This window comes from Gopherus evgoodei, unplaced genomic scaffold, assembly GCF_007399415.2.
Source record: "Gopherus evgoodei ecotype Sinaloan lineage unplaced genomic scaffold, rGopEvg1_v1.p scaffold_42_arrow_ctg1, whole genome shotgun sequence".
NCBI lineage: Eukaryota > Metazoa > Chordata > Testudines > Testudinidae > Gopherus > Gopherus evgoodei.
The window spans coordinates 513,867-528,506 of NW_022060063.1; the positions used below are offsets into that span (position 1 = coordinate 513,867).

The 14,640-nt window shown below is 45.2% G+C and overlaps 1 protein-coding gene across 4 annotated transcripts in view; it reads left to right on the top strand.

Moving 5' to 3' along the window:
- HDAC7 (histone deacetylase 7) overlaps nt 1-14,640 on the top strand; it is a 255,735-nt gene that overhangs the window by 71,769 nt on the left and 169,326 nt on the right. Inside the window, exon 1 of one of the 4 annotated variants that reach the window (XM_030546204.1) lies at nt 13,274-13,339. The exons of the other annotated variants lie outside the window; for them this stretch is intronic. Coding sequence (XP_030402064.1) covers nt 13,279-13,339 — 61 coding nt within the window. The 5' untranslated portion in view covers nt 13,274-13,278. Of the gene's footprint in view, nt 1-13,273; nt 13,340-14,640 lie in introns of those variants that run through there. 4 annotated transcript variants of the gene reach the window in all.

Here is a 14,640-nt window from a genome sequence, read left to right on the forward strand (position 1 = left end):
TCCAGAATAGAGCAGTGCCTCTCTCAGGGCCTTTCTGGCCCCAGCTTTTCAGTGGGCCACTATAGTTTAGTTCCCCTTCTGAGGTGCCTTAAAGTCCAGGCCATTTTCCCAGTGGCTGGTGGGGGGAACTTGGGCCCACCCTCTACTCCGGGTCCCAGCCCAGGGACCTTATAGATAGCAGCCATCCACAATGTCCCTTTAAATAAACTGTGTTGCTGCTATAATTGCCTGGCCACTTGCCCATGGCTCCCGCAAATTCTTCACTTTTACCTCACGGCCTTGTCCTTGTGGAGTCCCAGCAGCCAGTCTGGAGCACCAGCCACTCTCCTTCAGCTCTAGCAAGCAACTGAGCTCACTCTGGCCCTGCAGCTCTTCTTATACTGACGTATTGGGTCCTGATTAGCTGCTTCCCACACTGCCACTCTGGGCAGCTTGGGGACCTCTCTACTGCCCTTTTCTGGGGCAGGGTGTGGCAGGACCAGAAGGCCTCCAGCAGGGGGCCTCAGGGGCTAGTCCACCCTGTCACAAATATATAACAAATGGAAGAATGGGGAGCATGGTAATAATGAATATAAATCAGAAGTTAGGAATTGTAGTAAATTGATAAAGGAATCAAAAGGACACAAGGCAACATCTATGATCAGCAGAGCTAAGGACAATAAGAAGAAGTTTTAATGGTATTAATATATTAGATGAAAATGGTAGAATTATCAATAATAATGCAGAAAAGGCAGAAATGTTCAATAAAAATTTCTGTTCTGTACTTGGGGGAAAAACAGATGATGCAGTCTCATCATGTGGGAATCACAAAACTCTTTCCATTCCACTAGTATCTCAGGAGGATACTGAACGGAATCTACTACAGTTAGACATTTTTAAATCAGCAGATCCAGATAACTTGCATACAAGAGTTTTTAAAAAGCTGGCTGAGGGGCTCACTGGACCATTAATGTAGGACTAATCTACACTACCGCAGTAAATAGATCTAACTTCTGCAACTGTGAATAACATAACTGAAGTTGATGTAGTTAAATCCACTTGCCACAGTGGCTACACTGCGCTCTGTCAATGGGAGAATGTCTCCTATCGACTTCCCTTACACTTCGCGCAGAGGTGGAGTACACAAATCTCCCATTGATTTAGCATGTCTTCACCAGACCTGCTAAATCGACACTCGCTGCATCGATTGCAGCACTGTTGATCTACTGGTAAGTATAGACATGCCCTAAGTCTTGGAGCATTAAGGAAGCTCCAGAAGACTGGAAGAAAGCTAATATTCCTTGTAAAAGGGTAAATGGGATGACCCAGATAACTAGAGGCATGCTGTCCTGCCATCCACCCAGGACAAGACAATGGAGCTGGTGATACGGGACTCTGTTGATAAGAATTAAAGGATGTAATGTAATTAATGCAAATCAACATGGATTTATAGAAAATAGATCTCATCTTTATTTTTATGACATAAATTTGGTTGATAGCATAATAGTGTTGACATAATAGACTTAGACTTCTGTAAGGCATTTGACTCAGTATCGAACAACATATTGATTTAAAAAACTATAAAAAGATATATATTTAACATGGCACACATTAATGGATTAAGAACTAGCTAACTGTTAGATCTCAAAAAGTAATTGTAAATGGGGAATCATCATCAAGCGGGTGTGTTTCTAGTGGGATTCACAGGGATGGTTCTTGCCTCTACACTATTTTGCATTTTTATCACAGATCTGGAAGAAGACATAAAATCATCACTGATAAAGTTTGCAGATAACACAGAAATTGGGAAAGTGGTAAATAATGAAGAGGACAGGTCACTAATTCAGAATGATCTGGATCGTTTGGTAAGCTGGGCTCCGGACCGGCTCCAGGCACCAGCTGAGCAAGCTCCTGCTTGGGGCGGCAGAGTCTACGGGGCGGCATTGCGCCCAAACCTAGGGCGGAACAGCCGCTTTTTTTTTTTTTGCTTTTTTTTCACTTCTCCAGCTGCCCTGTAGGGGTTTTTTGTTTTGTTTTTCCCCTGCTTTGCCGGCTGCGCTGTTGTTTCCGGCCCCCCCTCCCACTTTGCTGCTCCAACCTTGTGGTTTTTGTGTTGTTCCCCCCCCTTTGCCACTCCAGCCACGCCGTGCCCACTCCCCACTTTTCTGCTCCGGTGGACCTGCCTCCCCCTTCTTTTTTTTTTTTTTTAGCTTGGGGCAGCAAAAAAGCCAGAGCCGGCCCTGGCTGGGTTCAAGCAAACAATATGCATTTTAATATGGCTAAATGTAAATGTGTACGGTTAAGAACAAAGAATGCAGGCACACTTACTGAATGGAGGTCTCTATCCTGGGAAGCAGTGACTGAAAAAGATTTGAGGGTCATGGTGGATAATCAGCCAAACAAAAGCTCCCAGTGAGATGCTATGGCCAAAAAAGCAAATGCAATTCTGGGATGCATAATTCTCAAGTAGGAGTAGAAAGGCAATTTTATCGCTATATTTAGCACTAGAATCTGTTGCTGAAATACTGTATCCAGTTCTGGTTCCCACAATTCAAGCATGATGTTGATAAATTGGAGAGGACTCAGAGAAGAGCCATAAGAATGATTAAAGTATTGGAAAACATGTCTTATAGTGACTGAGCTCTTTGAGTTTATATATTTAGCTTAACAAAGAGACGGTTCGGGGATGAATTAATTACACTGTATAAGTATCTACATGGGGAACTGTGACATACCAGGATACAATCTAAACTAATGCGCAGCTGTATCACCCCTGACCTGAAACCCTGGGTGCCTTACAATGCCTTCCCGAAGTAGCTCCTACCTGGTCTGCTCATAAACAGCCTACCAGCATGCAGGTCACACCCGGAGTGTCTATGTGTAACTGCAGCCATCCAGCCACTCTTGGGTTACATTCTGGTTTTCACTAGAGTTGGTTATATTGCAGGATGACCCAACTCACACCCCAGTTTTACATTATTCTCCAGAAATGTAGGTCCTGTACTGCCCAGCCCTCTCTTGGACAATACAACAATATATTAAGTCTGTTATTTCTTTAAAAGGAACACTATGAACACAACTTGTCACCCAAAATGAAGTTTCGTAGACACTTCAATTTAAACACACTGAATTAGATAAAACATTAAAACAAGCTTATTAACTAGAAAGAGAGAGATTTTAAGCAAATACAAGTAATGACGCATAAAAGTCAGAAATGATTACAAGAAAAATAAAGATAAAATGCAACTGGTTCCTAACCGAACACACAGTTAAATTCAAAGCAAAGTTTTTTCACCATGTGCTTTCAGCAGCCTTATTGACCAAACTTCTTAGGTCAGGACCCCTTCTCCCAGAATCCCATTAATGCTTCCTTTATCTCTTCAGGTACCATGAATGTGACAGGCCAGGAGAGTAGGGGTTGCTGTGGTGTGTTTGCATCTCCTTTTTATAGTTTTAGTTCCCCTCTTGAAAAACATTTGCAGCTGGGTACCAGGAGACAAAATGTCTATGTGGAAGGATGTTCCCTGATGCTTCTTCCGCACCTGTTTAAACTTTCTTTGATTCCTTTCCTGCTTGATGATTCTGTTTATTGCTATATGCAAATTAAGTGGAGCAAACATTACTTTGTTTGAGACAGACCTGTTTGCCAACTTTTCTTTGGGTAGGGCTGTGGGATTTGGGACATGTGTCAATAACATACAGAGGTATCTTATAACTTCACATACAATGTGGCCACACACATTTTATTAGGGCAGTGGCAACCAGCAAATTATGAGTTTTCAAATGATACCTCACAAGGCATACTTTGAACAAACTAATAATTTTTTAGGGTATGAATACTGGGTGCATTCTATCACAGGAACAAATATTTAATAATGGGCTCTTCAGTTTAACAGAGAAAGTTCTAACTATCCAAGGGCTGGAAGTCGAAGCTGGAAAAATTCAGACTGGAAATAAGGTAAAAAGTTTTTAACCGTGAGAGTAATTAACTACTGGAACAATTTACCAAGGGTTCTGGTGGATTCTCCATCACTGACCATTTTAAAATTCAGTTTGGACTTTCCCTAAAAGATCTGCTCTAGGGATTATTTTGGGGAAGTTTTCTGGCTTGTATTATATAGGAGGTCCAACTAGATTATCACAATTGTCCTTTTTGTCCCTGAACTCTATAAATTGTATAGTACTGTGCGATCCCCAGGTGAAAGTAATACTATGTACTGCTATGGTAGCAGCAACTGATATCTGGCAGCATGCTGGTTGTGCCACAAGCTCACAGGAACTGCTTCCAGTGCTGGTCTCTGCAGGCTCTAGCCCCCAGACAGTCACACACTGTGTAAACCTGAGGATTCCTTCACTGGGTCTCACCATAAAAGCGTGAGGGACTGTTGAGTGTATTTTATCGGACCCCCACTGTCCTGACATATAGATTATGAGTCTGTTATAGCCCCAGCTTGCGAGCCTGGTTCTTTAGTTCATGTTCTAGCAGCTCATGTTTTTAACTCTGGAGATTCCTGGTTCAGTCCATGCTGTCAGCCATCACACAGATAGGCACATGTGCTGTAACTGCTACAGCCAAATAAGAGACAACCTGCAGTTCCCAGCCCAGCCCCAGGCTGTGAAGGTACCGGAGACCCAATATAGCCCTATTATCCTTCGGGGATGCTACACTTCTGTGCCCTCTTGCTGCAGCTACTGCTAGCCCCCGCCAGTAGCAGGGCAACATTCTGACTTTCTCTCAGGCTCTCCAGCTGGAGATCCAGGCTGTGGCCTCTGGCCTGCAGCTCCTGCCACTGAGAGGCCTCTGGCCTCAGTAAGTACTTCCCTTTCCTGTGCTGGAGGCATTATGGAGCCCTGTACCGGCGAGATGCTGAAGCAGATGGTAGCAGTGATAATCATTGTCAGTGTTTTATAGAGGACAATCATCCTCAAACTCCGAGAGATTGCTGACGGTATCAGTGAGCCGGCAGGTTCCCTACAGCATGGCTGAGGGATGTCTCAAAATGCCTCTCCCAGAGGGCAAGGCCCCAAGAGGGGGCAGCTTCACCCCGAGCAGCAGCATCACTACAATGGTGGCGGCAGTTTTCTGGAGTCTGCTAGGCTGAGAACAGCAGAGAGCCGGAGAAAGGCATTAAGCCCCTCCAGGCTTCCAGGCTTACTTTGGTTCCTCTCCGAAGAGCAGCAGTAACTGAAAATGAAGCGTCTGGGACTAACTGAGGTGTTCATTTTCCAAGTCTGTCTCAGTGAGTTCTTGACATAATGTAATTCCTTGTGCACCACCAGCCTTCGTTGGTGATTATCATGGGAGCTGAGTGTTAACACGCAGGCTTCAGCCCTAGCCTGTCTGCTGGAATAAGGTGGGGACTGATATCCGAGCTGTCTTGGTGGAAAGATTTACCAATGCATTAATTTCTGATGTGTTTTCTGTGTCTCTTTTAAAGAGAAGGGAAAGAATCCAGCTTTTGTCAGGGCAGCCTGGCTCTTCTGGGGGATGGTGCTCCTGGACCCAGACAGGCAGGCTGGGACCCTACACAGGTGCACCCACTCAGCACACGGAGTACTTTGCTTTGCTGAGCTGAGTGTATATACTATGATGGTGAGAACCAGTGCATGGGTTTTCCCAGCACAGAGAGAGCCTCTAGAGCTGGAAAATTATCTCTTGGGAACACATCTTGTGGGTGTATTTTTGTGTGTGTGTGTGTGTGTGTTGGGTCCTTTTTGTGTGCATGGACCTCTCTGAGCAGGTGTACACTGCTCTGTGTATTTCTGCTTCTGTGTGCATGCATCCACACATACCTGTCCATGTGTGTGGTTAACATGTTGGTCCATGTGGATGCATGTGTGTCAGTGTGGGGTGTCTCTGAGTGTGTGCATCTGTGTTCCTGAGGAGGGGACATCTGTGTCATTGTATGTTTGTCCATAGGTTCAAACCCCACAACTGGAGCAGGGTTGGGGCATGACAGCTGTACATTGACGTTGTTTTGGAATCCAAAGTTTTGTGTGGACACAGGATATGTCTGCCCTGCATGTGCAGGTGTGATTGTAATGAGGATAGCTGTACTAACTTTAATCTAGCTTGCATGGGTAAAAAGTGGTGAAAACGTGGCAGTGTGGGCTTCAGTGCAGGCACCACCTCAGTACAAATTCACCAGGGACCCTGTGTAGCCACTGGGGCATCTGGCCTGTGCTGAAGTTCATGCCACCACATCTTCACTACTCTTGCTACCAGTGCTAGCTAGATTAAAGTTAGCGTGGATATGTCTAACCCCGCTACAATCACACCTTCTCTCACAGTGTAGACATACCCAAAGCGAAGCATATATGCATCTGCCTGTGTACATGCGTGTGTGCATGACTGTGCTTGTGCCTGCCAGAACTTATGTATAGTGCTTTGTGTTCTTCCCATGGTAGCCTACAGCTTTGTCCACATGTTGTAATCTATACTCAGTACATTGTGTCCAGCCATCTCCTCAGTACTCCCTGTCCCTCTGTCCCAATCTTTGTCTGTCTATTCCAGGCTCTGCGTCCCCCTTTACGTTCCTTTTGGTTTGTTCGTTTTCTATCTATCTGTCTATCTAGAGATGTGTGAAAAGACCATTGTTTGCAAAATCAAGCATTCCAAAATTAGGAAATGCCAGGATTAATCAAAGATTTACAGATTTAAGGCCACAAGGGACCATTATGAACTTCTTGTCTGACCTCTTGCACAATCCAGGCTAGAGAACCTCACCCACTAATTTCTGCATCAAAACCATGACATCTGATTGAGCTAGGGCATAGCTTTTAAAAAGACATCCACTCTTGATTCAAAGACACCAAGAGAGGGAGAATCCACCACACTCCTAGATAAGTTGTTCCAATGGTCAGTTACCCATATTGTTAAAAACAGGTGTCCTATTTCTCGCCTGAATTTGTCTGGAAGTTGAAGCCAGACGTTGAGCCCTCTGCAGTCAGAAATCTTCTCCCCGTGTAGGTATTTATAAACCATGATCAAATCTATCCTGCTCTTGGATAAACTACATTGATTGAGCTATCTTAATCTCACTCTGGGAGGCAGGTTTTCTAGACTTTGACTTGTTCTTGTAGCCCTTCTCTGATCTCTTTCTAGTTTGTCAACACACCAGACCTGGATGCAGTATACCGGCTGTCAAGCTGGCTCACGATCGTGAGTGCTAACCTCAAGGCAGACTGTCTAGGAACAGGGGACAAACTCCAAATTGATTCTATAATTAGATTTTACCAACCAAGTAACAAGTATGAACTCCTAAAATACTGTAACAGCCTTAACATGGTATCACAGACAGTGCCCTTGGGCACTCCAATCTATCTTGCCACCTAAGCAAGGTTGTCTTTATGATAGATGGTCCCTTACACCAAAAATCTCAACAATATTTTGTTTACTCTCAGTCCCAAAGGACCAGTCACTTACCCCAGGTCAACTACTTCAGATCTCAAACCAAAGACAATGTTTGTAGCCATCCTATAATAAACTATCTAAAGATTTATTAACTAGGAAAAAGAAGTGCGTTACAGTAGAAGAACAGAGTTATAAATACCAGAGTTACGAACTGACCAGTCAACTACACACCTCGTTTGGAACTGGAAGTATTCAATCAGGCAGCAGCAGCGAGAGAGAGAAAAAAGCAAATACAGTACAGTACTGTGATAAACATAAACTATTTTTAAAAAAAGGGAAAGCGGCATTTTTCTTCTGCGTAGTAAAGTTTCAAAGCTGTCTTAAGTCAATGTTCAGTTGTAAACTTTTTAAAGAACAGCCACAGCGTTTTGTTCAGAGTTACGAACATTTCAGAGTTATGAACAACCTCCGTTCCCGAGGTGTTTGTAACTCTGAGGTTCTACTGTGTTTACAAGGTTAAACCAGGTAAACATACACACACAAATGGGATGCAGCCTTAGGTTTCAAAACACGATAGAAACTTCTATAGTAAGCAAAATTCCATATGTTCTTTAGGGGTAACCTAGGCAAAACAGCAGGGGGTGACGGGGTGTCTTTTGATTATGCTTAGTGATTCTTGAGTCCAAGCTGATGGGACAAGTTCATGCACAGGTCTCCTCTTCCTGGGCAGGAAGAGGAATGCAATTAACAAAGTCTTTATTCTTTGATGTGTCTCAATGACTTATTTGGTTTCAAAGGCCTTCTCGTTGGGCAGGACCTAACACCTTCTGTAGGAAGCCAGTATTTGTATTAGAGAAGGCGTCGCTCCTGTTTGATTTGTCGCACAGGTTTACACTGCAAACACTCAATATAACTTTATACAATCAGTACATTCAGTGTCCTACAAGTATTTCATCAATCTAAATACTAAACAAATGTATCAACTTAACGTCTATTCTAATAATGCTAACACACATGTAAGCCAGCCTGGTTTCCAGCTATGCATTTGTCAGTGTTCAGTGAGGTCTGGGCCTCGGCATGAGCTGGTACCGTGTCTGCCAGCATCACAAATGCATGGTCTCGCTAGTACTATATGCAGATGTAATACCCAGGCTATGCTTGATATTCCTGTTTATACATCCAAGTATTGCATGTGCTCTCCTAGGCACATCATTGCACTAGGAGCATATGTTATCTACCATGATACTTTACTGCAGCCACCTTCTGTGGATGCATTGTGAGGTAGCTTTTAATTACATGATCACAGATTATTTTACTCCTGCAAGGATCATCATCAGGATCTGAACCCAGATCCATAGTACAAACCTCGACCACATGAGACAAAGACATAAGTAGGCTGTTAGCCTCTGTGTGCCCAACCCACTGGAATGAGACATGATACATACTTTGCCAGCAGCAGAGTGTGGGTGTCAGGACTCCTGGGTTCTATTCCCAGTTCTGCAATAGGACTATGGTTAAGGACTTGTCTGCACTATAAAGTTGTACTGTGTTACCCATTTCAGTATAACCCTTTCCCAAATAGCAAGCAAAGCCCGTTGAGTGCTGCTTCTTTTCTGTTAACATGCAGCAGCAGAAACTACCCCCACATCCAATTCTCTGGGATGATCCCTTTACCCCTCCCCCTACCACGTGGCTGGTATCATGGAAGATCACTGCTAAACACCTCCCTCCCCCCCTCACTGCGTGGCTGGTAGCAGGGAAGATTCCTGCTAGCCAAATGCGAAAAAGCTCAGCGCCAATCACCCCCCTTCTTCCCCCTGCTTGGCTACCTGCAGGGAAGGATTTCTTTTAAGCCACAGGCAAACAGTCCAGTAGGAATGGCCATCTCTGTCCCCTTAATTAAGTTCCCGAATTTCAACCAGTTTACCGTGAACGATATCACTCTCCTGAGAATAACACAGCGAGATAAAGAATGGATGTTGCTTGAATGCCAGCAAACACCAGGACCATACGCAGCTAGGCTTTGTCATGCAATGATACCAGATTACTTGCTACATGCATGGCGTGGTCAAGTGTCCTACTATGGAAGATGGAATAAGGCTGCGCTGCCCAGAAACCTTCTGCAAAGGCTTTTGGAGTACCTCCAGGAGAGCTTCATGGAGATGTCCCTGGAGGACTTCCGCTCCATCCCCAGACATGTTAACAGACTTTTCCAGTAATTGTACTGGCCGCGAATGCATCCCAAGTCCTCAGGGCAAATTAATCATTAAAAAATGCTTGCTTTTAAACCATGTTTTATATTTACAAAGGTACACTCACCAGAGGTCCCTTCCATGGCTTCATTGTATGGGATAGTGGCTTGGGAGGGCTGGGAGGGTAATTCCGTCAGAGTGAGAAAAAGCTCCTGGCTGTTGGGGAGAACGGAGTGCTGTGTGCTCTCTGCAAGCTCGTCCTCCTCTTCCTCCTCCTCATCTTCCCCGTCCGCAGAATCCTCAGCCATGGCTGAGATTATCACCCCCACCTCGGAATCCACGGACAGGGGTGGGGTAGTGGTGGCGGACTCCCCTAGAATTTTGCATGCAGCTCAGCATAGAAGTGGCATGTTTTCGGCCCTGCCCCGGACCTTCCGTTTGCTTCTTTGGTTTTCTGGTGGCTTGTCTGAGCTCCTTAACTTTCACACGGCACTGTGCTGGGTCCCTGGTGTGGCCTCTGCATCATGGCCTTGGAAATTTTTTCATTTCGTCTTTTGGAATGGAGTTCTGTTAGCAAGGAATCCTCTCCCCATACAGCGATCAGATCCAGTGCCTCCCATGCAGTCCACGCTGGAGCTCTTTTTCGATTCTCTGGAGACTGCATTGTTACCTGTGCTGATGAGCTCTGCGTGGTCACCTGTGCTGATCAGCTCTCCACGCTGGCCAAACAGGAAATGAAATTCAAAAGTTTGCAGGGCTTTTCCTGTCTACCTGGCCAGTGCATCCAAGTTCAGATTGCTGTCCAGAGCGGTCACAATGATGCACTGTGGGATACCGCCCGGAGGCCAATACCATCAAATTGCAGCCATGCTAACCCTAATCCAACATGGCAATACCGATTTGAGCGCTACTCCCCTCGTTGGAGAGGAGTACAGAAATCGGTTTTAAGAGCTCTTTATATCAATATAAAGGGCTTCGTTGTGTGGATGAGTGCAGGGTTAAATCAGTTTAACGCCGCTAAATTCGGTATAAACGCTTAGTGTAGACCAGGCCTTAGCGTATTGACAATGTGCCTCAAATGGCACATGACCAGGATTCATCACCGAATTTGGTCTGCTGGTTGGATCATTAGCTTTCCTGGCTTGGGCCAGTACTGACGGGGAGTGCGACATGAACGAGAGCTGTTTTATTTGCTGCAGAGAATGACAGCTCCTCTGGGATGATTCCACTGCAGCTTGGGCTCAGGACCCAGTTGTAGACATTGGAATGTTGCAGGCCAGAGGAATTAGCCTGTGAGGGGAGGATTTATTGCACTGCAGACGCCACGCTGCCTGGCAGCTCGCAGTGGTAGGAGCACACAATCTCCAGCGGCTGCCAGAAGCTTTTGTTCCTCTCAGGTTTGTTTTTGTTTATGAAAAAAATTGCCGGCAATTATTTCTTTATCCGGACGCAAACCCTGTTGGTATTTTCAAGGGAAATAAACATTTTCCAGTCACTCAGGTGGTGACATTTGCAAAATATCCTGTGGTCCTGCACAGAGTCTTTCCAGGAAGTCATTCCATCTGAGTTTCTGTGATTAGAGTAGCAAGCAGCAGGTTTGTGGAGGACAATAGGCATGCGTGTCATTGAAGGCTTTCAGCGAAGATTCCCCATGTCAGAGCTGCTATTCTGAGTGTACAGTGTTCGTTATTAAATGGCTTTTTGATGATAAAAATGCTCAAGAATCCACAGAAATGCCCCATTAAAAATGATTTATGGCCTGATGAGAAAATCATATTGTTAAGGAGCTCACTCTGTAGTCACTGAAATCACAAATTTCGCTGTTACTTGTGGCTTCAGGCAGTCAAGAGGGTTTGCTAGTGCAACTGGGGCTGTAGGTTCAGGATGCAGAACCCAGCTAAGCATTGGAGATGGGGGTTTCTACAGCGGCTTCTGCAGTCAGCAGGGGGAGCTCAGCTTAGGCATCTAGAGATGGCCTATTAAAGAGGCAAGCAGCCAATTTTCAACTTGCAGCCAAGTCAGTTTCAAAAGCTGAGCTCAGCCTCAGAGCAGCTCCATGTCTTTCCCCAGCCCATTGTTGTGGTTTTACAATCACATTTTCCTGTTTTTAAAACAAATGTTTTTCTCTCCCTTGTGGCTGTGTGAAAGACCCACACAAGCTAGACGGGAAGCTGACTCTAGAAGGGAAAGAGTGAGACTGACTCTTCCCAGGGGCTGCCAAGCATGCAGTAAACAGACTGACAAAAATATTCTTTTCCTCTAATTGGTTTTGGAGTTGTGCAGTCTGAGGGCTTGCTTCTAAGAATATTAGGTTAAAATATTTCAGACAGAAGTGTGATTTTTGTTTTTAACTTGATGGTTCCTCTTTAATGTAACTGCAGCTGCAGGGTGAGCAAAGGGACTGACAGGTATTTTTGTAGGTCCTATTAAAATACTGGTTATTTAATAAAATATTCTGTGCTCGTGAGAGGCATTTAATTTAAAAAAAACACAACCACAAGTAATTTGGGCTCTTGGTAAAATACTCTGGCTGATCCTAGTTAATGTTGCTGACATTTTGGAGCTATGAATCTTAAGCTCCGGTGTTGCAGCTGAATCCACACAGAGGATTGTGCCCATACACAATGCAGGATCAGGGCCCTGGGAAGACGAGCTAGAAAGTTCTGTTATGAGAGAATCCATCTGGCTCATCTGTGCAAAATTGGTCCTCATATTCTGTTGCCTAGTGTAGTTCCAAGGGTCTCAGTCTGAATTCTGAATGGCTTTTACTTAAGTGTTTAATTTCACGTGTGTGTATGTGTGTGTGTATTTTAATACACAACAGTTGGCTGGAGGTGCTTTCTCAGCTCTAGGGCCATACCCTTAACTCTACCACTAACACATCACAGTTCACCATCATTATTTTTTTTGTTCTAATAAATCGAAGCGACTGGTTCCTATTTTGATACCTTTTTATGCTTTATAACTAAAAAATAAATTTGGCAATATTTTGGTCCACAATGATGCATCTGTTGCTCTGATGTTTGCTGTTCAGTAAAAACCAGCCTCTGGCTGCTACTCCACCAAACAGGATCATCTAGCATCTACCTTGTTTCCTATCTCAATAGTTACATGGGTCCCAATGGCTGCACTATCTGAGCCTGGTGAGTTTATTAAAAGAAAAGTCACAATGGACCTTGCTCCCATTTAACTTGGACGCCAGCCACATAGTGATAAGTAGAATGAAAGCCTCTACTTATTCCAGCTGAATTTAGCTATTGCTGTGGCTGGATGGCATAGGGTGACCAGATGTCCCGATTTTATAGGGACGGTCCCAATTTTTGAGTCTTTTTCTTAAATAGGCTCCTATTACCCCCCACCGCCGTCCCGATTTTTCACACCTGCTGTCTGGTCACCCTAAGATGGCACCATCTGCTGAGCTGACAGTAGCTCTCCCAGATTATGGAGAGTCAGACTGGTTAACCTGCTAAGAAGAACTCTGAGTGCTGCAGGAATTAGCCTGAGGATCTCAGGAGGGGGTGGATTCTCTTCTAAGTCGGTGCTGGCCCTAGTGCTCCAACATGTCTGTAGGGGGCACTGTGCTGCAGGAACTGGTGGGAATCTTCTGTAAAGCTCAACCTGTGGTCCCTAGACCCACTATGTCTAAGGCAGTGGTTCTCAATCAGGGACACATGTACCTCTGGGGGTTCACAGAGGTCTTCCAAGGGGTACATCAACTCATCTAGATATTTGTCTTGTTTTACAATAGTCTAAATGAAAAACACTAGTGAAGCCAGGACAAATGAAAAGTTTATGCTGATCTATATACCAAAATGTAAGTACAATATTTATATTCCAATTTATTTATTTTATAATTATATGGTAAAAATGAGAAAGCAAGCAATTTTTCAGTACTAGTGTGCTGTGACACTTTGGTATTTTTATGTCTGACTTTGTAAGTAAGTAGTTTTTAAGTGAGGTGAAACTTGGGGTACACAAGACAAATCAGACTCCTAAAAGGGGTACAATAGTCTGGAAAGGTTCAGAGCCATTGGTCTAAGCGGTCTGAAAAAGACTAGACTGAAAGCTGAGTGAACCGGATTCCACTATATATACGCAGTCGATTTCCAAAGGTTCTGCACCTCCATTTGAAAGTGTTTAGGGGTCCGCAAATGAAAAAAGATTGAGAACCACTGCTGCAGAGAGCGCTTTCCCGTCAGACTCAGTGCTAGCCCTAATGCCCAGGGCTGGCACCAGCTCAGCAAGCAGGTGCTTGGGGCGGCCAAGGGGAAGGGGCAGCACGGCGGGCTCTTCAGCAGCAATTCGGTGGCGGGTCCCTTGGCCCCTCTCGGAGGGAAGGGCCTACCGTCGAATTGCTGCTGAAGAAGAAAGTGGCAGGGTGGAGCAGCCGCTGATCGCAATTGTGGCCTTCTTTTTTTTTTTTGGCTGCTTGGGGCAGCAAAAACCCTGGAGCCGGCCCTGCTCATGCCCCAATGTGATGCTAGAGGAGCTGCACTGAAGGTAGGGGGCTGGGGCTCAGTGGAGAGCACGGTCTTCTCACAGTCAGTGTCTGATCCCAGTACTCCAGCACAATGCTAGGAGAGCTGCTATAATCTGCGGAATGAATTAAAAACCTGAAAGCCTGGACTGGGTTTCTGTAGCCTCTAGAGCTGCCTGTTCCCATGGTCCCCTAATGCCCATTAACTCTGTGTGCCAGGGGTAGTTGTCTCCATTATCCGAATGCTGCTGTCACAAAGAGTGCTGCCCTGAATCCCTGCTCTGAGGCAAGAGAGCAACTTTCCCAGCCCAGTTGGCTGAGCATTGCCCAATGCAGGGTGTGATTCGCTGCTCCGGATTTTCCCATATCACACATCAGCAATAAAATGCATCAAACGCTTCTGTGCCCATGTCAGCAACTCACCCTGCCGCCCACCTGTCTGGTAGATGAGCCAGCCCGGCTGCTGCCTGGGAAGAGTAACTATGTCTTGGGAATGGATCGTAGGCCACCCCAGAAACCTGACCCGAATGTGGGCTGCACCATCCAAAACATCCAGTCCTATCTGCAGACAAAAGGGGGCCCTCTTCCCCTTGCAATGGGGGGGGGTTCTCTGACCCTTAAGAGAAAAGGGGGTCCCT